Here is a 24,809-nt window from a genome sequence, read left to right as displayed (position 1 = left end):
GAAGAACCACAGTGAAAGGCAAACGCACTTTACACAAGAAAGTCTGAAAAGGTCACCAGAATGTTTGTGGGAAGGATACAAGTTATTTTTTAACTTTGAGCAATGAGACTAAAAGGTGGACAAAGAAACCAGAATGTTGCTGCCCCAGGGAGTGAATAAAAATTGCCACATACTACGAATTAATTCTGAATCAATTGTGCTCTAATGAAACCCTCTACAATACAGACACCGATTCATGCACCTCGGTGTCAGCACAACAGGGCTGTTAATGAATGCTTTTCTGAACTTCTTTGAAAAGCTCAGATCTCCCACCACCATTCCTCTCCCACTCCCTCCGGACAGATAAAAGGGAAACTTCCCATCCACAACCACACAGAACAGGAGATTTCAAAGACAAAGATCAATGCCTAATCGGCTGATTTTTGGCACAAATCTTAGCATTCAGGGTTATCTCCTACTTGACAATTCCCAGCAGTGCATCTTATTTATTTACAGAGAGACAGGAATTAACAACAGCTCATGACATTTTTATTTTAATGAAATTTAAAAAGGCAGTTATTAGTTATACATACACACAACTGATTCTGTACTTGTTAGTCATAAATATAGAACATTCAGAAGTACAAAATACACTTTATCCACAGCACAATTTCACATCAATATGAAGAGTTTAAACAGATAAGTAACCAAGTGCCTAACAATGACAGAAGCCCATTTTTGGAGTTCTTTTTAAAATTTTTTTAATTTTATTTCTCCCTCCCCACACCCTTTTTTTCCCCCTTTTTAAAGAACATTAATCTACACAAAGTAAGCAGTGCCCACAGTCATCAGTTCCATGAAATGCACTCTGGTTTACAGTAGGAAAAGACTGACCTTTTAAAGACAATTAGATGCCATCACCATTTCTTTGCTCCGTTAATAGAAACAAAACCAAGCCCACATTCTCCTCTTCTCACAGTGAACCACTGTGAAAAATAGAATTCTGGCAAAAATCACCTGAAACCAAACTTGAGCAACTGCCAGGAAAAGTGAAAATAGCTGAACTAGGAATTAGTCCACTCGATACCTTGCAAACAAAGAGCAACAGCAGTATGACACTGATAAGGCATTAATGACAAAATGGCTGTATTACTCTCAAAAAAAAGAGTACACCTATGTATAAAAATATATGTCATAGCAATTGGGTAAATCCAACACTATTTAACACTGTGCCAAAAGTAATTAAGAGTTAAAAAGGCAGTACTGCAAGAAGTATTTACAGTTTCATACTGTACTTCAAAAGAAGAGAAAAGGCAACAAAGCTACGAATGGAACTATCTGGTTAAAGCATCACCATAGGTACTGCCAGTAGCACTTACAACAAGTGATGTGATGGAGTCCCTCTTGTTAAACAGGATTGCTTGTCTGAATAAATGAATATAAATATTTTAGTATCTAAAAATCTTCTCAGTCTACATGCCTGCTCTTTGAAATAACTCGCCCAGACCATCACTCTTAGCAGTTTCTTGCTCCATCACTTTAAAAACCAAAAGATTCAGTTTCAAGAAACACCGTGTTTCCAACAGAGTTTGATCTGAAATCACAGCTTCGTTTCCAGCTTAAAAACCACAAAAGATATGAGAAATCTACTACCTGTGAAATTCTGGAAACCGGCAGCCAAAGTGCCAGCAAAGCTACACCGAGGGCACGTAATAAAAAACATTAGCATTCCAAACGCACTTTATAACTTCAGCTATAGGATAAGTAAGTTGCTTTTAGTAACGAAACACGTGACAAAAAAGAGCACAGCCAGCACTATGCAGGTTTTTTGGCCCCGAAAGGTGGGACGAGGCTGTTTGAGAGCTGCAAGCCACAGACACGGCGGCAGGACACGGCCAGGGCAGCACGGGATGCCCAGCAGCGGTACCAAAGGCTGAACTTACTCGTTAGCTCGGTCAGAAGCAGAAAAGTTGCCAAATTTTAGGCTCATTAAGCATCCCCTCCTCGCCGGCTCGAGAACAGCAAACCCAACACCTTCCCCACGGGTGCAGGAATGTGCTGAGGAGATGGGACGGCCGGGAATGGGAGGGGAGAGAGGGGGAAACATCAAGAAGGAAGCACTGGGATGGGTGAACAGAAACGGGGATGGTAACGGCTCACCGGGAAAACCCAAGCCTGGCACTATCTGGACCGCTCCTCCACAGAGCAGCCACCCCCTTTCCCGAGCAGAAAGGCAGGAGCGGTCTACAAGGTGAGCAGCAGCTCGTGCTCTGATGCCTCAGGCACAATGGCTTCAAAAATATAATACTGTGTTTAAAAAACAACAACAACAAAAGAGAGATGTGCTTGAAATTCTGCTAACAGTGCACTTGTAGCTGCACAACCAAATTCTGTACGTGACAAGGCTTCTGCAGTAGTATAAAAACCATCACACACCGAGGAAGTCATCGCTCATGTCAGGAGAGAGAAAATTTAAAAGAACTTTATTTTTAGATTGAATTCAGGAGAAAAAGTAAATTATAATTATACTTCGAGCAGTTTGTTGGGTTAAAACAAAAGAACAGCGTTTTTTCAATTCACTTTTTACTTCTCATTTTATAGAGAAATGCTTTTTAAAGGTTTTAGAAGAACTGACATTTATCATGTCAAGCGTCTTCTGGGCAGAGACATAAACGGCTCAGTCCCTTGTGATCAGCCCCTTTTAGAAAGCTCGCCCTGCTGTACAGATGCTGACAGCCTTGCACAGCTGGCGCAGCATCTGGCCACCTTTTACAGACATCAATGAATTTCATTGTGGGACAGCAGAGCTTTGCCTGTCTAATCCAGTGAGCAGCTGTTCGTTCAAGTGTGTTAGCGGAAAGGGAGAAGGCTCCAAGAGAATAAACATCCATGAATTTAAAATAATAGCGCATAAACGCACGTCTTGCTCACCTAAGAAGGTATTTTCCCGATCTCTGGGAGAGACGAAAGGTTTTTGTTTGTTCTCAGTGTGAATTTGGCGAGGCAAGTACAGACCAGGAGATCTGAGGCCTCTCCAGTGCTGCATCTAGAGAGATTAAAAAATGTTGTAAAAAAAGAGTCCCTAACCCCACTTGCAAATAGGGTAAGAGATTGGTCCCAGATTTAGCGAGAGGAACAGTAGGAAGGACTCTTGCTGGATAATGAAAGCTACACGCTGTTCTCGGGGAAGGCTGGGGAAGCAGAGTTGAATGGGGCCACCACCACATGGGCAACTGCTAAAGCTGCCTCCCTGGGTCGTGTTGGCTCCAGCCCAGCTGTCTCTGTTGCTTGTCAGCACAAAACCCACGTGGGCAGAGCAGGCTGCACGACAGGCATCGCCTGCTTCTTGAGGATTATCCTGGCCAGATGGACTGCAGTGATGTGCAGCCTTGAATTCAAGAGTGAAGAGAAGGCAGAAGGCAGAGCTGACTGCTGCGGAGATCCAGGTCTTCTAGATGGGGGCTATGCCCTGGGACTGCTGTTTCAAGATCTGTGATAGACCCATAATATGCAAAGGCTGAGGGAAGCTGCTCCCTTCCTCCTCTGCAAAGGCTGGTCACCACCATCCAACCTCAAAAGTCATGAACGACCTGCACGTGTGAACTCTGAGCTCCTTGTCCTTCATGGGAGACTCCTTCTCCTCCCATCCCAAAAGAAACGATCTGGATAAAAATGCTGACCTTACAATCCAACCTCTGTAACTTGTCATGCATGTGAAATATTGAATAAAACACTTTCTACCACATTTCTGATTAAGACATATGGTAGGGGACTTGCTGAAGAGGAAGGTGATTAACTTACCTCTGCAGAAAAGCATGCAGCATTCACAATACTCAAGAGTCCTCAACATACTTGGTGGGCTGAAAATCTCATATATAACAGAATAGGGTCAACAGGGTTTAACAGAAGTGATTGCTTGAGAATCCAAGCAAAAATTCCAGTTATCACTGTGTACGCAGTGGACAATAGTCCAATTGATATCTATTACCAACTCGCCCTAAAAAAATGATACACTACAAAACCATCTCACTGCTTGAAGCAAATGAGCTTGAATGATTTCCTAGTAGTAGGCCACCACCTTGCACTGTTAAAATGTGAGGTTTCACAGTATAAAAAGATACTTCACAGAAGGGAAATGCAGCTAATATAGAAAATGCAATTTTGATGTGTTTACAGTCATTTTTTACGAGGCAATATTTTTCGGGAAAGCAAGAACAATAGATACTAAAGCAGCCAGTGAGAAATGTGTAGAGTTATAGGCCTCAATTCAGTGCAAAAACCGACTAATAGCTTATGTAAGTAAATGTTTGTTCTGAATAGAGAACCACCTGAATTAAAAATAAGAACACCTATGTGAAGAGATGGAGACTCCCACGATATCTAAATCCTCCACATATATCATCAACCTTTTCAGTACAATCCAGAATGGACCCTTTGCAAAGGCAAAAGAAACCAATACAGGAAATCACTTCATACAGCACAAGATATACATAAAATACCGAAATGTACACACATTCAAGTTTAAGTTAGAAAAGGCGGAGCTGAATCTTCTGGTGAGAGAGGCCTACATTATGTTGCTTAATCTCACATTTAAAGTGACCTAAAAACTACAAGAATCGAAGAAAACAGAATACTGTGTCTGCTTCCAGAAACTTAAGCTTAAAGCAAGGCATCGAACTTGAGCGGTAGGCACTGTAACAACACACTACCTTACCTTTTCTCTGTTAGTCTTTGTTACTTCATTATCTATTTAAAAATTACCATTCAAAGGAAATATTAGGTATCATTCACATTCAAATATTTAAGACTCAGAGATTATTTTTTTTTAAATCAAGCAAAGTTTTTCATCTCTGAGGTAGAGGACAATAAAATCAAATAAAAAAAGGAGCTGTCAACTAACACTAACAAGTGCTGGAGCTCCTCTGTCGGCACTGACGCACCCCAAGGAGGAGAAAGCAAGCCCTACACCACTACCTGAAACATGAGAAATGTGTCTTCTGGTTTAGTAGCTTCTACAGAAACGCAACACAGAAAAAGCAGAGCCAAAATTACACCGAAATGGCCTTGGAGAAGAACTTCCATTTCTGCTTCGCAAGCTACTCAGAAAACGGTGGAAACATGCCCAGGTCAGCAAAATCTTCAATGTTGTAATTGCCAGTACCCTGTGTCGGATCTCCCGGCATTGGCAGCATGTCCTGCATGATAAGGAAAAATCAAAGTGAAGTGTCACTTACACGTTATCCAGACACAAACTGTTTCCTGTTCATCTTTTCAAGTGTAAAACCAGAAAAGTCCAAAGGTTAGATAAATAAGGTGAAAACCAGACCTGTGCACGGGGCTGGGCTGAGGTTTATGTGCTGCTTATGTTTCACTGGAGTGTTTCTGAACGGGAAGTGGGACTTTAGCAGGGCATAAGTTTTGGACTGTTGCTCTGAATAAGGCACATTTGAGGCACCCCATACTCCTCCCAGGCTGAAACAGCTCCCCTTGGAACGGGTAGGTACATATGGAGAGAAACAACCTCCCTGGTTTCACTATATGGGAAGTATTCAAACATCTCACACGCTCCCGCACCCTACAGAAGGAGCTCCTGCTGAATGAACGGGGGTTTGGGGAGGATCTTGCCCCCTCACCAGCATGCTCTAAGTGAATTTATTACTGTTCTTCGTCCTCTGAGGAACACTAAAGCCTGGACATCCACCCCAGCTGACAAGATGCCCAAGCAGCCTTCATGCATGTACAAAGGCAGAGGAAATAGCAGGAACTTCTCAGGAGAAACAGCATTTCATGGTAATTGCTCCCATGTGTCTTGAGCCAAGTGAGGTCCCTGCAGGAGGCTTCAAAAAATACTCAACCTTTCCTCTCAGCCGGAGACCGAAGCCACAGGGAAAAGATATCCCTTGCTGAGAAAACCAGAGTTTACGCTTGCTTTTCCTGTCAGTCCTTACAATAATAAGCTCTTAATGCAAAGCCAAGTTCTGCCAGGAATGGCTCATTATCCTTACAATAAAAGAAAACCTAAGGAGCAAATAAGAAAGCTCTCTGAAGGAATAACTACCAAGAGCTGCTGTGTACTGAGAATTTACCCCCAAATTAAGACAGATTAAAATCCATCTGAGGTCTCTGTGGCACCCGCATTGATGCTGGTGAAAGAGGCTGTGAACACAAGAGGCAGTTTCTCAACTGCCTTCATTTTCTGACCAAAACTTCCACTTACTTTATGTTTTCCCGCATGCCACCCCAGCACAGGGGGAGTTGCAGTTGTCCCCACCTGTTTAAATTTCCATCTCTTTGAATGCATCTCTGCTGCTGGGACCTCTGAGGCAAGGTCTCCTCAGTTACAAACCCTCTCGAGTCTGCCATGGGATACAAGCACGCAGACAGGTAGTAGATGGAGTGATATTACTTGTTCCTGTGTGTAGCAATGGTTTGTTCACACACAAATATTTTCAGGCTAACGCCTCTTCTGCAGCGTTCCTGCGAGCAATTGAGCACGAGCCCAGTCTTGCAGGTGAATTTACTTTCTAAAAGATAATGAGGTACCCACTTCCAAACCTTGCTTGAGGCTTGAACTGTCTTTCCTGCATTGTTTTGTTGCAAACTGTCTTCTTGATCTAACTGCAAAACAAGTTATACAAGGACAGAGACCTTATTAGTTAACTTATAAAGTCCCACTCCATCTGTAGCGAAGGCCCAAATGATACTTAATATTAAAATTAAGGCAGTTGAAGAGGATTGCCTACCAGTTGATATCTGACTGGCCACTATCTTCTATCCAGTATCAGCCTCCTTTCCTGCTTGAACTATCAAAAAGAATTACACTGATGCCTAACTGGACTCGACTGAGATTTCAGAGGCCAGCACCAGGATAAAAAGACACTATTATCTGGGACTATTTCCCTGCAAAACGCCGAAGTCCTAAATAAAGGGTGCAAAGAGAAGGGCAAAGAGCACTTTAAATCGGCAAAGCTGAACAAAACCAAACCATCTCGGTTGTAGCTAACGGCAGCACAAACCCACAGCAGCACACAGCAAGAGGCAATCGCTCCAAGCCCTGCTGGCACCCTGGCCATCGAGGACCACGGTTCTTCAGCTCCACCGTGAGAAGCTGTCAGAAGCTGGGCTGTCTGGACTCTCCTCACCTGGAACACCTCGGTCTGACTGGGCTGCGGGTGCGAATGCTGGTCGCTGCTTTGCTGGTTGTGATGTTGGCTCTGCCACTGGGACCACACTTCGGAGGGTCTCCCCTGGAACTGGCCGCTGCTCTGGCCTCCTTCAGCTGGCCGGGGCGGGAGAGAAAGGGCACAAGTCAGAGAGCAGCTCTTTCAAAACGCCTGCCTGCTCTTCATCCGTCAACGCTCGTGGTCACAAATGAGTCTTAGGAAAAAAGACCCCGTGGGGTGGAAGCCAAAGGAGTTTCAGCCCCAACTGCAGGGTGGGGGCCACCCTCATTGCCACGGCTGCACAGACACGGCAGGTGAATCCCTCACAGCAAAACGCACAGTGACACCACAAGCCAGGCACTAGAAGACAATTTTCAAGCTTCCCCCCACCACTTTTTAATCACTAATAAAGAACATTCGCCATTTCACTTAAAAACCAGACCGCATCATCTGAATGCTCTTTTCCTTTCAAAGACTCATCCTTGTAGAGCAGTGGGTGCACTACGCATCTTAGGAAAACATTTTCAGATCTTGTAAGCAGATTTAAAAACAGATCAATAGACAACAGTCTTGCTGTATTAAATGCAGACTATTGCTTGCTGCACTAGCTTGTCCTCCAGGAAAATGATTTAACATGCAGCTTATAGCCATTTATTATCCTGTTAGTATGGTGATGGTTTCTTAAAAGTCTGAGGCCATTTAAATGTCTTCTAAAATTAAACATAAATTTCTTCTAAGTAGTCTACCAAAACAAAACCAACCAACCAAACATGATGCCACACACATTAATCTGATCACCTATTCAAGGTACACTTTTCATGACTGCAGTCACAGGTCGCACTTACGCTGGACTAATTTTACCCTGTATTTCTACAGACTATGTATATGTATAAAACCTTCCTTCAATTATTTATAACGTCCCCATTTTAGAAAGCTTGCTGCCAGGATTATACTTCTTCTCCAAACTCTTTTTTTTTAAATATGTCTAGTCCTACTATTTTTGCCTATTTTCCCCTCAGTGGAGAGAATCAAGCTGGGTAGATTTGGTTCTCCCCAACTATCAGCGCCCTCTGCCAAGGGTGCCCAATCTCCTGTGCCAAACTTCCACACAGGTGCTGTGTCAGGCCTCAGGTAACCAAGCTCCATCGTGTCACATCAGCCACTACTCACAGCTGTGCCTTCAGAAAATACAGAAACACAGGCTTAGTCCAGTCCTCTTGGCTACCAGCTAAACCATGCAAAACAGACAAAGTGAGCATTTTACAGGAAAGTAAACAGGCCGTAGTGACATATTTCTGTCACATCTAAGTAGATAATTACAGCTCTTCCCTTACTGACATTACCACAACCAATAATTGAGCTGACTCAGAAACCCTGCAGCCACTTCATGGGCCAAAACTAAATTCATCTAAGTTACCCTTTAAAAGAAAACGCCAAGATTATTATTTTTTTTTCTCAGAACAATACATTGAAATTAACTCAGTGAGGCAAATGAAGCTTCTTTTCAGCAAAACGGTTACTGCTAGGCGGAGGTTCAAGACATTCATCTCTGTGAAGGCTGTGTTATTAATAGTATCCAAACTGATGTAGGTCAGGAAATGTTTCTCATTAGGCAAAAGCGTTCTTGCCAAGTAGCTTAGGCCTGAAATGCAAGGCTGTCTCATAAACAAATGTACAAAGCCTGGTGGAAATGGAGGCAGGAATAAGGTCTCTGGGAAGAGCTCTGTTTCAATGCACTTTTTCTAGTCAGTGCAGCGCAGGTCTGTGCTCCGCGAGGCTGAGCTGCAACAGCTCTGCACCCATTTTATTCTCAAGGGATAACAGAAAAATGACAAATATTAGCACAGTGCTACCTACGCTTTTTGGAATCGCACATTGTTATCAGCCAGCAATATTTTGCAAGGATTCCAAATGGGTTTATCACTGATGGATTCATGTTTTTTCTCTTGAATATTGTTGTGCTGGTGGAGTGCAGAAAATTTATGAAGGGGTCACCCACTGGGTCACAGTCTGAAAGCCACTAAATGAGCATGTAATAGGAAAAGAAAACCATTTCAAAACATGGCACCTACTCTGATTAGGTTAGTAGTGTTGTGGGTGCAAAAAATCCTGCCTGCAGCCAAACTCCAACAAGCCATCTCTGGGCAAGAGGACATCGACACGCAGCCAGGGAACTTAACAAATGAAAAGAATGTAAATTCGTGCCATAAGTGTTCTCTTGAGAAGTGAAAAGAAACTAAACCTGCTGACTGCAATTTGTACTGGTGATGAACTAGCTGAATCTTTCATGACATCATTCACTGAAGGAAAAAAAAGCCCGCACACCATAAAATGCCACAATATTCTGAAGTGTGTTGGATGTGGAGATGTAGCACAGAGGCAACAGGTCATCTCAGTCCACTCCGCTCAGTGGGAGAAAACAAAACCCTTTCACGCACTGGGCTTCCCAGCCAACCCACCAAAATAACAGGTTGGAGGATTTTTAACGAAGTTAACGCCGGAGAGTTTCATTTTGTGCGTGAAGTCGTTTAAAACTTACCAAAGCCTGCACTTCGGTTTGCTAAGCTGGAGTAGGCGTTCCCACTGGGAGAAGAGGTGGCGGGGCTGGAAAGGGGGCTGTACGAGGATGGATCCGCCGGGTAGGTGTGACTGGTCCCGATCCCAAAGGGAGACGACTGAGCCTTCCCAGACTGAGATGGAATTTGCTGAGGAACAAGGGGTGAAAGAAAGGAATGAGTTTTGTTGTTGAGGAATAGCGCAGCAGACTCACTGTTTAACAGTGTAAAGACTAAAACTCTGCAGATGCAAACAGGCACGTTATTCCTGTCTCAGCCGTATTTCATTTCTGTCAAAGCCAACTTGTTGCTGCATAAGGAACACAACAGACTATAAACCTGATTAACTTGCATGTACCTAGTATCAGAGCTATTTGGAAAAACATGATTTCCTTCACCTCTGTTACAAGGATTAATCTCAAACTGAACAGCTACAAAGAATTCACCTTTATTTGCCGGGTGTTTTGATTTTGCAGCGCGCCAGTAAAATTACAGTTATCAGAATGTCTTGCAGAACATGTGCGGCTCTCAAATGAGCAGAGTCTCCAGTGCTTGGGGGTAAATGGTCAAAGAAGTTTCAAAGCTAATGAGCTGCTTTCTCTCCCTGCCTAAGAAGTACACGCAGCCAAGTTATTTTGCCTTGTAAAAGGCTTGGGAGTGTGAATCACCAGCCCTGGGAGCAGGGAAGAAACAGTCTAACTTTGCTTTAGCTGGGCAGCTGTTAATTCAAGGGTATGAAAAACCACCTTGCTGTCATTTTCATCTACATCACGGCTTTGTCACAGGGTCTCCAAGGATGTTAGACACATGATTAAAGGCTGCAAGACTGCTTTGAGATGTGTACCCTGAGACTAAAGCGATGTGAAGTGTCACATCCCAAGTCACGTGCTGCAGCAATGTATAACGCTACAGACAGAATCTGCTTATAAACCATTTCCTGCATTATGAACACATCCAGCAGCTCCAAGAAAAACTCGCTGCCTAACCAATTCCAGAAATAGAAATTAAAGGTGATTACATGTCTGGATACTTCTAATGATGTGCAGTGTTACTGGCAATCAATGCACTCAAGTGAAGCTATTTTCTTGGACAAATGTAAGGGAGCTGGGGGGAGGAAAACAGATCCCAACAGGCATATAACGTGATGAAGATGCTATTAACTCTTTAGCTCAGTTCCAAGCTAAGAAACAGTACATTTCTAAAGCTTTCTACAAAGACAGTGAAAGCATGATGTGCCACTTCTGCAAGGTTTAACTCTGTTTTACTTTATTTACAATTGATGAATGAGTTCCAATTTCCCTTCACTCACATACAAACTCTGTTGACTTGGATGGAATTTGGACAGTAAGAGGGATGAGTACATTTCTTTTTAAGTAATTTTTAGAATACTCCAGATCACTAAAAAGAAAAAATGAATGTTATGACAGCATTTCATTAAACAGATGTGAGAGAATAACAACGGCACACTGAGGGCTGGGAAAAAACAGTAATTAATGTGGAAACAATTCAGTTACCAAAAAACTATTCAGTGCGTGCCCCAACGTGCCACTCTAACCTACCAAAAAATGTGAAGTCAAGAGTGATTAAGAGCAGCACTAATGATAGATCGAACATGATTATTTCCTATTATTTGTCTTTAACGGAGTTCCAAAACAGTATTTTTATTGTTGCATAGACCAGGAGGTGATTTCTGGGCAAACACTGTCAAGCACAGGCCACCTGATGGAGGGATGTGCTGCTCCCTACAGCACGTGAGCTACACTGGGCTCAGCAGCCTCTGCTCTGAATTCATGTTATAGCTGGATTTGTATGTGCCCCTTTCTGATAACTCTGCCAACTGAGGGTAACGTTGCTGGGTGCAAGGTCTTGGTCCAAGAAAGATTTAATTCACAGGATTAATACATATAAGTGCTGCCCTCTTTTTATTTCATTCAGTGCACATATAAAAATAGGTGCAGGGCTGAGCTGTTCCACTGGGATCCATGTCGGAGTTACGACTGCCACTATTATTGACACTATTACAAATTAAATGCAGTTACCCATAGGGCAGCTCTCTCAAGGAACAGAAGTGGGGAAACTCATTGCTCTCCAACCACAAATGCTAACGACAAAGTACATTTAATCATGTTATAAATGGGGTTTACTAATTCTTCCGTAGAAAGCACAGAGATTGCAGACCTTTAATGAACATGAAAATAAAACACCTTTAATCAATACCTGTCCTGGAAATGGTGGGCGATTTCCTGTCCAGGCAACCTGACTCTGGTTTAGCTGGCGAGAAATCTGTGTCAGATTCTGGCCCGTTGATGAGGACGACTGGATGTCGTTCACACCAGGGACATGCACCACAGACGAACTAAAGGAGAAGAGACAGCGCCTCGTTTGTAGGATATATTCTCCATGCACAAACAGTATATTTCAGATATGAACATTTTCATAATCACCTTAAACCTAATTGTTTCATCTCTCTTAATAAAAAATGACCTAAAACCATCACAAAACTATGAAAGCTTTTACCATTCTAAAATGTCAGTTCCTACAGACACAAAATTATTTTGAATGACATTTCTATAATGTCTTTAGAAGGGCTTACAAGGATAAAGTCGGTCTAACACATAGTGCATAAACACTTAGCTCCATACTAGTTTAATGTTTAATGCATTAAAAAACCTGCTTGTAGAGTGTATTCAAGCAGATGCTTTATTTATAATTTGTGCTTAAATCAACAGTATTTAAGGCATTTGCTTAAATGCCATCCTAAATGAAGATGCACAAAAATATGATGGTTATAAGTGCTGCTTTGTTTCCTGCGTGGGAAATGAAGAAGTGTGCGATACATACTAAAAATCTAAGCTTTTAATTCCTATTTTCACCAAATGATTCTAAAAAAGGGCATGCAGCTATATACCTAGGCAAAAGAACAACCAAGACAGAAACTTAAACCAATGTAATAGATTTGGAAATAAAAAAAAGAAGTATTCCCAAAGGAACTTGTTTATATGTTAACTGTTTCCTAATTACTGAATTTCACTACGGAGAAATTTCACAAAAATTCCTAATTAGAAGGAAAATTTGATGAAGGATTGCTACACTTTACCATTTTAGTCTTGTGAAGTTTTGAACAACTGAATCTATATAACCAGACTTGTGAATGCACTTTTTTATCTATTTTAGATGTCATATATAAATAGATAAATGAATATAAATGAAGACACTACATATAAAAATGCTTTTGTACATCAATTGAAACAGCATGCACTTTCCTCCAATCCCTTCCCTATTGTCTGTTTTCACAATTTTGCAGAAAGAGAAACAAACAAGGCTGAGCAGAGAGGAGGCAGGAATGTGAACCTCTGAGAAGGCTGACAAAACCCCTCCCAGAGCGGTAACCAAAACGTGGCAGGCATTTGAATACGGGAATTGTTATTCTGTCTTTCTTTGGCTGCCTAAAAGCAAAGTGTGTGTTCAGAAAGCCTTTGCAGAGTTTGTTTTCTATTTTTTTTATGTTTCTTTTTTTGCTACCACAGAATCTCCAAAGGGGGGAATGTGGATCAGAAAGTCCACCTAAATCTGGCTGGATGCAGAAGGACATCCCAGCCGGACTAGGCAGTCCCATCGTCCAAGGGCCTGGACTGCATCTGGAATACGCTTTGAAACCAGCAGCCTGTAAAACAGCACCTAAAGGCTTCCCAGGCTCAGTGACCAAATGGACCAGCCTGGAGAATATTCAGGGACGGCAGTTCACGGAGGGTGGAAAAGCTAGCCCATGTGTCATTACTTGATGTAACAGAACAGCAGTAGGAAAAAAGCTATAGGAATTAACAAAGGAAACAAATTTAACAAAGGAAATGAACAAAATACAGGCCAAATTCCAAGACGGCAAGTCATCTATTCAGTAATATACAGTATCCAATTAAAAGACACTTCAATTTACTGTCATAACCCTCCTCCTCCAAGTTATTTTTTGTTTTAATTTGACAAAACATACGCACGGGGATTTTATTTCTCCCCACTGACATTATTAGCAATCATAACTTTAAGAACACGTTGGTTTAGATGCAATTACAGTTTGCAGATGTTTTCTAATTCCTGGAACTTACAACCTCTGAATGGCTGTTCTTTCACTTTCACAATCTTTGTTGGTCTAAAACAGGAGAATGAAACTTCAGTATCACGGTCCCAGAACAGTGATATGAAGGGCACTATGATGAATACCATCACTGTTACCAGATTCTCAGAAAGTGACTGGAAATGCAGGCAAACTCTTAAACTTCACATCAGCCAAACCTGTGCTGCCAGCTGGAAGGCAACAACACGCACTCTGAATACCTCTTAGCTTTGTCCAACTACCTCAGCATAGCAACAAGTATCTACTTATCAGCCACTATTTTTAACAGAGATATCCAAATCTTCTCAGCTTGCAACTGCCAAGACATCATGTAGTCAGTACCTGAAAGTCTTTCCCGAATGTCCTGGCTGAAACGGGCTTCCCTGTGAGTAAAGCTGCTGGTTTCCTGCTGTGGATGCTGACGCCATCATTTTTTTATCTGCTACAAAAGGAAAACAAATCACAGAAAGAGTTTAGGGGATGAGAAAATTAAGGCAAAATTATTTAATGAGAATTGCAATGTGTATATGCAGCAGGGATTTTTCTCTCCTTCTTAAACACTGATGAAGAAGCCCTATGGAACACATTAAGAATGACACAGAAGGGCTATTTGACAAGTCAGTATGAAACAAGAGGCACAGCTGGTTTGTGTCTACTTCATACTCGCTTCCCAGGATGTACCTCATTCATGCTATTGTTTGCATGGAACTTAACACTGGTACGTGCCCTCCAACCATGCAGCCCAGACCTTCTCTGTGCCCGCTGGAAGCTGCTCCTGACCACATAGACATGAGGAGGAATGGGACACAGAGAGTGGGTCTGGCCAAAGCAGACAGTGATGAGTGCGTTGGTCCCAGGTGGGCAGCGATGGGTGCCTGGGTCCCAGGTGGGCAGCGATGGGTGCCTGGGTCCCAGGTGGGCAGCGATGGGTGCGTAGGTCCCAGGTGGGCAGCGATGGGTGCCTGGGTCCCAGGTGGGCAGCGATGGGTGCGTAGGTCCCAGGTGGGCAGCGATGGGTGCCTGGGTCCCAGGTGGGCAGTGATGGGTGCCTGGGTCCGAGGTGGGCAGCGATGGGTGCCTGGGTCCCAGGTGAGCAGCGATGGGTGCGTTGGTCCCAGGTGAGCAGTGATGGGTGCATAGGTCCCAGGTGAGCAGTGATGGGTGCCTGGGTCCCAGGTGAGCAGTGATGGGTGCATAGGTCCCAGGTGGGCAGTGATGCATGCCTGGGTCCCAGGTGAGCAGTGATGGGTGCCTGGGTCCCAGGTGGGCAGTGATGCGTGCCTGGGTCCCAGCTACAGACTGGAAAGGGGAAAAAAACGTTTTCTGGAAGAAAGACAGGAGAATCTGCCCAGGGGAATGGAGGAATGCCACATGAAACAAGCCTGGTCCGAAGAAGCAGCTCCAGAAGAAGCCCTCCAGGGCTGCTGCTGTGATTGCAGCCTCTTTGCACTGAGGTGGCTGAGGCCTCAGACCCCCTGGCTTAAACATCCCAAGGAATGGTGTCAAAGAGTTCCTGTCCTGATCAGCTGACAGCCAGAGAGGAACACCCAACGCGTGGTGGCACGTCTGCAGACCTCCGGGTGACCACCTGCAAGCCTGGGTGATCCTGCAGCCCCCACCTGCATTTCCATCTCACAGGTGGCTGCAGGCACTTTGCTTCTGAGCGTCCCCAAGGCTTAAGCACCTGAGCTGTGGCGGCACAAAACACGGGTCTCTCACAGATTTTGCTGTCCTATATGTGGCTTGAGAGAGCCATGAGATAGGATGCAAGCGTCCCAGTGGGGTGTAAAACAGACTAGCGTAGTGAATAACACACATATGGAGAAGCCATTAACTTTTATAGTCCACTGTTAATTAGAAATCAATCTCTAATTGAATGAAATGAGATTAGGTGAACAATGCCATTTGGTCCCTTAAGTTAATTTTCTGCCACTGGATTATTCCAAAGCCCAGGGAAACCTCACTACGACTACTTTTCTTAAACTAATTTAAAGGTCTGATACACCACCCTTTATTCACTTTCCCCATCTTCCCTTACTACCTCCAAGCACAGAACATCCTGCAACTTGCTGATGGCTTTGCAACCATTTCTTGCCACATATCTCTGACAGGCCTAGAAATCAGGTCTGCCTCCTCACTTTCCCCTTTGCTCTTTTCAGATTCCCACTCATTTCACAAGATGCTCTCCTGGACTGAAGACCCACTCAGCTCACAAGTAACAGAAGCGTTTTTGAGTTTCCCCCTAGCTTTTAGAGACCTTGTGAGTGTGACTCATCAAAGGCCTCCAACACACACCAGATATGCTCTGTTATCTAAGTTCTTATTAATGCTATGCTCCTAACAAGAACCTAAGCTTGCCTTCCAAATAAAAAAGTCACCTCAAATTATCTCACAGGAGCACTGGAGAAGAAACATGTATGCCAATGATGCAAGCTGTCATTGCTTTTCCTGGGTAATGTATAAATCTGTAGAAATTCCTCACTGGTTACAAGTCACCCTGCACAGACACTGAGTCGGGGCTGCAAACCTACGCTCTCATATACAGAAAAAGGGAAAAAAGGGGACAAGGTCTAGAGAAGGTCACATATGTGGTAAGAAGGATTGAGAATGGGTTGCAACATCTCTGAGAAGGACAGATGATTTTGCCTTTTTTTGTAGTAATGTCATTCTTGCATGAGATGTCCCATTTTCTAAGGCCAGCCTTTACAGGGATACCAAACTCTCAGGGTTGGAAGGGACTGAGCGAAAATCCTGGGGGTACTTTAGATATTTGAGAACAAGTCGCCAGCAAAATGGAGAGTGCCCTAAATGAACTGGAATTCCTCAAGTGGAGCGGAGTTGCCATGGCAGCTTCCAGGGTCTGTGCCGCAGGATGAGGCCAAGACAAAAGGAATGGCTACACTAATCGCAAAGAGCTTAATCGGCTTTAAAATCTCTTTGCTGAGTTACACTGAATGCTCTTCAGCCTCTGAATCTGGCCAACATCTCTTCCAGCTGCAGTCCCACTCAGGACTTCACGCACTACTTCCCTCACCTTTGGTACAGCACTGAAAACCTGTTTTTTCTTGGTGTTTTTAACATGCATGCTTAGACTTGTTTCTCTCTAAACCCCATCACTGTACTGGTCAATGATATTTCCTTCTCCCATGAGGACCAGAGTTTCTACCTGTAGAATAAAGAACTCTGTAAGAACCACATCATCCTGTGCTTCAAGGCACTTGCATGTATCCATGAAGCCAAGCTTCTTCTCTCCACTTTTGTTTTTTAATTACATGTGGCCACTGTATGGAATTATGGCAACAATCTCCCTATGTCAAAGCTGTCTTTTTACAGAACATAGCAGAGAATGAGATCGAGTACGAATGTAATGCAAATGTCTTGCAGGCAGCATGCAGGTTTGTCAATATTGGTTTTGGACAGTGTATCTCATCTCTGTGAACCATCTCTTTTTATCATTCAGAGAAGACCTTGATCACAGCTCCCAGGAGAAATTCAGACAGCGTGAATGTCCCAAAAAAAGCACAGCCTGTAAATTGATAAGAATGAAAAGACAAATGGCATTTCCAAGAACATAACCTCCCAGCTACCTCACAGCTTGATAGACCCTTAACCCTAACCCCTCCCCACAAACAGTTGAGAGCTGCCTGAAAAAAAGCCAATAAGGCAGCCAAAAAGCAGGATGTTCTTGCTTGGAAAAACATATTCTGGTGTTTAGGGTTGGAGTCTGGCTACCTTCTAATGGACCCCTTTTATGGCCTCAGCTGTTGACTTCACTGTTAGAGTAGACAGACGAGGATCAACAGGAATAACAGAGAAGTCCTAGCAACAGGAGGACAAAGTATTGAGTCTGTCCTGCAGCTACAATGCCTTCTCCACTTGAAAAGGCCAAGCCAGGCACAAGAAACCAATGCAGTTAGGTCATCTCCACACACCCCTGGAGTCAAACCCTGTGGGTCGTTTCCTTCATGCACCGTGTGACACTGGCATGTTGATTTATTTAAAACAAATGTAAAAAACCTCTCTTCTTCAGTGAGGACAGCTAAGAACAATAAACAATTAACGAGTTCTTCCACAAGCAGTGGAATTAATGAGCCTGGTTTCCTACAGATATATTTCGGATGACCCCTTCAGCTGCCAGTCTCCTCAATGACTTCTGTCTGTCAGGGCAACAGGCATGTAGGCTGGGGCTAGTTAAGTCAGCGACATCTGTCTGACTGACAAGCTGGCTGCCACCTCTTGGAACAGGACCGGGATACCCTCCAGTGAGGGTCCTCACAGTAATTTCCACAAAATACAGAAGAATGTACTATTTCTGAGACTCCTACCACTCTTAAAAGAACTTGCCAACAAGTTCAAAAGTTGTGGGAAAAAGAGTAAGGACTCACCGACAGGTAATGTGACCGAAGATGCCTCAACTGACCAGAAAACAAGTATATTAATAGAATTCAGGGCAGCATATGCACCTGAAAGCATCAGTGCAAAAGCTGCTGATCTGATAAAAAAGTGCAGGCCTATCTTAATCCAGGTCTATTTAGAGAGATGAACTTACATCTGCTGTTTAAGAACGAAAATATATACTTCAAAATGGCAAGTTCTGCTCAGTGTGTTTAGTATCTATGAACACTGCTTAAGGTGACCCTGTGAAAGGAAAAGAGAATCAAACGTAGGCAGCTCTGGTGACACAAAATCTGTCCTTCCCTCCTTGAATTTATTCCTCATCATCTTTAGGGGAAATATCAACTAAAGGCAAATTCTAGGAAATGTCCTGAAGACTGACATTGCTTGGAAATTTCTCTGCCGTGTTGTAGTTTCTCTTCATTCTCTCGCAGCTGTGCTACATGTCACCAGCCTTAACATGTATTAAAAATTAAACAGAGACATTCACTTACAAGCAGTTATTCCAGCAAACATCTCAGCAAATCTAGGATCTCTCTCTTGGGAGAAGATTGCATCAGGTTTCTCCACAGACTTTCCACCCTCATGAACATTAGCTGGTATACTGGGAACAGGCACCTGTTGAGATACACGGCGGAATGTAATTCCCTCCATTGTATTTGACAAAAAGGAATTCAAGGACAGTCACAATGTATTTTTAATTGTGCTGAAATCTACCATTGCTATGCATTTTAAAGGATCAGAGGCACAAAAGTAAGAAGTTGAGAAATTCCACCTGAGATAAGTCATAGGATGACAGCCCATCTCTTTGATGTACTTCAAGTTCTGCTTGCTGCTGCTGAAGTTGTCTGCAAAAGAGACAAAATGAATTAGTTGCAAAAAACAATTAAGATGCAAGAAGGAAAAGCCACGGTCTCCTATTTTACACTGAGTGAAATATCTCTCAGATAATTCAGTAAATCCTTTCCTGTGAGATTCACCTGTTTTCAAATGTTTTTCATTGAGAAGGGTTGTACCACAGGAATGTAACAGGGCACACGAAGTTTTGCTGGAATAGCAAGAAATGTAGGTGGGTAAGTAACGGAGGATGGAATACACCCTCTTTATAAAGGATTTAAGAATTCACTACTAAGACACCAAGAATGTCTTCCTCATGTTACTGATGAATATACCAGACCCCTTCACTGATCCTGCTGAAGTAAACAGGAACTATCAGTAATATTAACACAGAATTACACCAGTGAATAAATGTGATCAAAGCTCTATCTGAAGCACAACATATCAAACAGAACAACCTGTTGAGACAGAAAGAACTGCATATAAATCCTTCTTTGTGATAAAACCTGCTTAACATACTGTGGTTCTACTTTCCTCATGATCCAAGTCCAGATTCTATTCAGTTTTTGAAAGCTTTTGAGGGAGTGAATGTCCAGAAATAAACTGCTCGTGCTACTACATAAAATCAAGACATTACATGAAATCAATTTGTGTTGACAAGTGCTACAGAAAACACAAGTCTAATCAGAACTGAACAAAAATATCCGTTGTTCAAATAAGATAAAAATCACTGGAAGTAATAAGCCTTAATCCAATTATAAGAATTTAGGAAAAATTAAATGTGCAGCAGCAACAGAAAAATACTTCAAAAGAAACTGCCAGAGCTAATAAACATTAGGGGTCATATGGCAGAATGAAGAACTTCAGTGTTGAAAACTCTGCAGATCCTCTAAATGCAGCTGATTTGTGTTCAGTGTCAGGCGTTGTTACTTAACCACGACAATGAGCCAATATCAACAGACAATATCATTGGAAGTCATGAGAATTAACTAACAGAGCGCCTGTAGGGACAGCATACAAGTAGTTGTAAGTCAGGCATATTCACGTTCTACATGTGTAAATATTGCTTATTTATAAAAATCTATACATCTTTTATATAGTTGTAGTAAATCTATAGCACAGTGATCTTCTGAATCCACTTCTTCACTTGCTCTTTTTAATTCTGAAAGGACAAAAATTCAAAGCTCCCAATTAAAAAAAAAAATCAGAGACAGTTATATTAATCATTGCTATTGGAAATTTTGATGGTACTGTAACAAAACTTCTACACAAAAAGCCACTGTGCAGTACAGTTTATCAGAAATAAACCCCTATCCTTTGGAAATGAAAGGCCAAAGAGCTACTGATGCTTCAAGACCAGAGTTTTGCTATTAAAATGTGAACTCATGCCTTCTTGTTTGGACTTATGCCATCCCCAGGTTGGGATATCAGGAACCTCACTTGTATGAGCGCAGGTTTGTGGGGTTGTTTGTGGCCAGACAAACTCAGGTCTGTCCTATTGCCGAGCTGGCCCTTGTCTGGGGCATCATCCACACCATGGAGAAGGCAGAGCCCCTTGTGCTGGATGGGCTGGTAACCATAACCATAACCATTACTTCTGGCCTGAGGATGTGCAGGTAGTTGGTAGTTTGGTCAGTTAGCAAAGAAGATATAAACCCCCCAAATTATACTAATGCTCAGAGATTAGGATAAGATTGGAGCTGGACTGACAAGAAAGTCAGCTCAATGCTTGCAAATGATACTTGCCAGTGGCCACAATTTCTGCATGCTTCTGGCCTCTTTCTGAAGGAAAAATCACCTAAAGGGACAGGAATTAAACACCACATGGGTTTTCTCCCGGAGAGACACTAATGTGACGGGCAGTAATAGATGAGATTTTGCAAAACAGCAAGATAATGGGTTTGAAAGTCTGCAAAATTAGAATACATTTTTCGCCACAGCCTTGAATTTTAGATTCTTATCCAAATGTTCTTTTAAAACTTGAACTAGATAGATTCAAATGTCAAAATACTGAGAGACAAACTTGCAGACAAAGTCAAATGTCAAATGAGGCACAAACTGACGGGAATGTGAGGGACCACTCAATGAAGTAAGTAGCAGATTTTTCCACCCCCTTGATGCTTTTCCAACAGTCATTTTGCTCAGACACCAGTTAGTAGGCTCCACGGCAAACTGGACAAAAATCTGTGACCTACAACAAACAGAAGATCGGAGTAGATGGCCAAAAGCCTTCTGCTAGTCTTGTGTGCAAGAACACATAATATACAGAATCACTTCTGTCCTACGAGTAACACGCAGCAGAAGTAACTCCTCCAGGTCATCACAGAGCCATGGATGTTCCATGTTATTTTAGTACAAAGAAAATTCCTAAAAATTACCACTGGAATGCAAAGAAATTCTTTGTTCGCAAGCATAAAATGCATAGTTTTCCAACAGAACGATGGGAGGTAATTTAATCACAGCAAATCTATGGGGAAGTTTTTCTAAATACCACCCTGTGGACAATAAACACCCATTAAATCCTGTTGTTAACGTGAAAGCTAATTACACTGTTTCATTTGTTTTTATTACCAATGACTTGGTGTGTGTGTCAATAAACAGCACATTAGGTCTCTTCTGTTCCGTATAAAGTATGTTTTCTTGATTCAGCCATATACATACAAACGAGCCAAACAAAACAGCATACTTACTAGTTATTTGTTTTGTAGGCACTTCTAACTTAGTGCTCCTTCACCCTTCTCTATCTTTCATCTCTAATACTCCTTAAGCTGCAGTGCAATATAAATACCACGTTGTGTTAACAGCACTGAACTTTGGGAACCACCTCCCAAATCCAGCTCCTATAAAACACAAATACTTAAGTGTATCTTCACCGAACTCTGCGCAAGTTAGGTTGCACTTAATTAAGATTGAAATGCAAAGCCAGGTTAGCATCTTCTGCTGTTTGCTGCTACTGCATAAATAGTTCAAAAGATGCTTGAAACCTGAAAGAAACGGTGCAGGAATTCATGGACCAGCTGAGCAGGGAGAGCTGAGTGCTGCTGTCGTGGTTGCTTCAGACTGAACAGTCCACACACGCTGGTCCCTTCAGTTATCCAGTTGTTAGATCGTTTTTGTAAAGATGGTAAAAAACAAGGGATTATTATCAATTTGGGCAAAAGTCAAACTGCCTTCTGACTTTGAAACCAAAACCCAAACTATCCTTGGTTTCAATTTCAGTTTCACAGCTTCAAGGAGTAAATGCAAGAGGTATTTCCTGGCTTTACAGGACACCCAACACAGCAAGTAAGGGATTGTCTGGGTCGACAGAGGACTCTGCCTGTACTGCAGGAACTCCTGGCTCACCCACAGGTTTGGTCTAAAACTCAAAAAGCCCTTGGCTTGAACAAGGAATGGTTCAGCAACTCTGAAGGTTTTAATAGTTATTTCAATTTTACTTCACTAGACGTATTTGGAGGAAAAGGGAAGATTTGACACTGGAGAGAATGTCAGCCAAATTAATCTCTCTCCATGAGCACTGAAGTCACCTGTTCCTTTTCCAGGCATCAGAGTGACCAAAAAAGGATTTGAGCTTTAAAATTAACAGTCTCTATGGTGGGAGAGAAACAATACTGTATCCCTACCAAGCTATTTTTATGTATCACAGGGACACGTGCTTCCTGTGTCTGGCTTGGACAATAAAAGCCTTGGGACTGCCGTTGGAAAATCCTCTTTCAGAAACACCCAAAATCTCCCTCATTTAGCTTACAGCTTCAATTCACCCCCGTGAAAGGGTCTGTCTTACCGCAGCCTTGAGGCATCAGAAAGCCCCAGAGATGGCACAGGGATCATTAGAACCTAAGTCTTTAGGGCCACTACCATGGGCTGGAATTTGAACAGTTGATCTTTTTAATACTTTGGCCCATGAAAATCTGAAACAGAAAGCATCTCTCCCACAGTGTGAGCCAATTCACCCATCAGGCTGCTCCAGCAGTGACCTGAGCCAGCTCACTCCAAAGCAAAGATCTTAGGACAACTGCAGGATTCAGAAATTCATGTAGAGCAACACAGGGCTTTGGGGCTTACAAAAATGAAACATCAGAATTTCCAAAAAAGTCAGAAAAAAACCTCCAATATATATAATTTTACACAGTTTTATCTATCACGATGCCAGATTATTTTATTCAAACACTGCTCTAGGTGTGTGTTAAATAAACACTGATCACAATTATTATTTCTTTTTGGAAATCAAACAGTCCCAACTACACAGGAAGATGTGGTCAAACGGGGACTCTTCAGCCGAACCCAGCACAAATGCTAAACGTTTAATGCTTCACTTCTGCAGGAAGTTTCTCTTGGATGAGTGCACCCAAGTGAAACCGAGGGAAGTTTTCTTTTCTTCTTTTTTTTTTTTGCAAGGAACTAAGTGAACATTTGAACCTAATGTTTCGTTATCCTTCCGCACAAAATGCAAGTTTGGAAAGTTGACTGAAGCTCTAAAGGAGGATCTTTATTTAAGAAAAACAAAACAAAGCCAAATCAACAAAAACAAAAATCAATTAATCCTTCCACAACTGGAACCACCACTGCCCTCTACAGTCTTTTGGGAAAATGCTGTTCACTGGCCAATGCAAAATGAGAGCTATTCCGTTAACAGACGGAAACACAGACGTGTGTATCGTGGCATTAAACTAACCTAAGTTAAAAACTGATCGAATCCTTTGTCTTTACAGCTTTATGCTGAATTTTTAACTGCCTCACGCCTTCATTTTAGGGAACTGGTTAGGATACCACAGCAAAGAGTCAAATGGAAATGAGTCTCCGTGCAGAAGTGCCCAGAACCGCGCGGTGGAAGGCTGCCCTTGGTCTCCATGTGAAGCCCTTTGCTGGACCCGGAGCATCTGGTACTTGCACCGAGACGTGGAAACGGCCCTGCGCACCGGGGTCGGTGCCAAACAACCAGCCCCAGCAGGAGCTCCGTGAGGAGGCGGAAATCAACAGTTACCATGACGTGCAACTCCCCGAGGCATCTAGGAAATCAGAAGTCAAAACATGACCCAAAATGTGCAAAAAAAGTAAATAAATACAGAAAAACGGGCAGGAACAGCGGCACATTACAGTAAGTCCTCTTTGGAAATCTGTCTGAGAAGCAGGAGGGAAGAGGGGGGGAAAAACAGAAAACATTTTGAATAATGCGTTCTTTCTGCTATTCAAAAGCAGATGTATAATGTGTCGTATCTTGCCATAGGACTAGAACATTTTCTACACGACAGGAAAGGGGGAACATCCTCTGTGAAAGCAACAGCGGGCAACTTCCATATTAGGCCAGCATTTCTGGGTTGTTATTCAAGCCTTAGCAAGAGAGATATAACAAGAGCCAGAAGCTGGCACAGTCCTATTCATCACAGCAAGTGCTGCGATGCCAAGCTGAACAGTATAGTGGAGGCTCGGAAAAAAACATTCCAAGAGGCAGCACAACATAAGCCTACAGCCCCGCTTTTTGATCTCTGCACTCTTGGGAACAAAGCACAATTAAGCCAGCCTGGGACAGATTTCAGAAGTCGCTTTTTATTTTGCAGGCCTGTTTTTGCATATACAAATTATTCGGAAAAGAAATACGGGACAGCAGAAATGTGGAAATATCTATTTAGATGCACGGTGCAGACAGGGAGATATTTAGCTGTCTCATTTCAAGACACATTTGCTTGTTTTCAATGAGCTTAACCATTCAGTTGTTTAAGCCTGACTTTTTGGGCATGCAGAAAGAACTGAGCAAAACAGTCATGATGCTGG

The 24,809-nt window shown here is 42.7% G+C and overlaps 1 protein-coding gene across 5 annotated transcripts in view; it reads right to left on the bottom strand.

Moving 5' to 3' along the window:
* Positions 1–506: 506 nt before the first annotated feature.
* ARNT2 (aryl hydrocarbon receptor nuclear translocator 2) overlaps positions 507–24,809 on the bottom strand; it is a 101,132-nt gene continuing 76,829 nt past the window's right edge. For 4 of the 5 annotated variants that reach the window (XM_065847170.2, XM_065847174.2, XM_065847171.2 and 1 more), the window contains 7 exons: positions 18,976–19,048; positions 18,695–18,818; positions 14,148–14,247; positions 11,915–12,053; positions 9,682–9,847; positions 7,122–7,258; positions 507–5,174 (listed from right to left, as the gene is read on the bottom strand). In XM_065847170.2, coding sequence (XP_065703242.2) covers positions 5,076–5,174; positions 7,122–7,258; positions 9,682–9,847; positions 11,915–12,053; positions 14,148–14,247; positions 18,695–18,818; positions 18,976–19,048 — 838 coding nt within the window. In that variant the 3' untranslated portion in view covers positions 507–5,075. The remainder of the gene's footprint in view (positions 5,175–7,121; positions 7,259–9,681; positions 9,848–11,914; positions 12,054–14,147; positions 14,248–18,694; positions 18,819–18,975; positions 19,049–24,809) is intronic. The other variant, XM_071814037.1, reaches the window with a different exon arrangement.

This window comes from Patagioenas fasciata, chromosome 12, assembly GCF_037038585.1.
Source record: "Patagioenas fasciata isolate bPatFas1 chromosome 12, bPatFas1.hap1, whole genome shotgun sequence".
Classification (NCBI taxonomy): domain Eukaryota; kingdom Metazoa; phylum Chordata; class Aves; order Columbiformes; family Columbidae; genus Patagioenas; species Patagioenas fasciata.
Note: the sequence above shows the minus strand (reverse complement) of the source record. Positions and strands in the feature narration are given on the sequence as shown.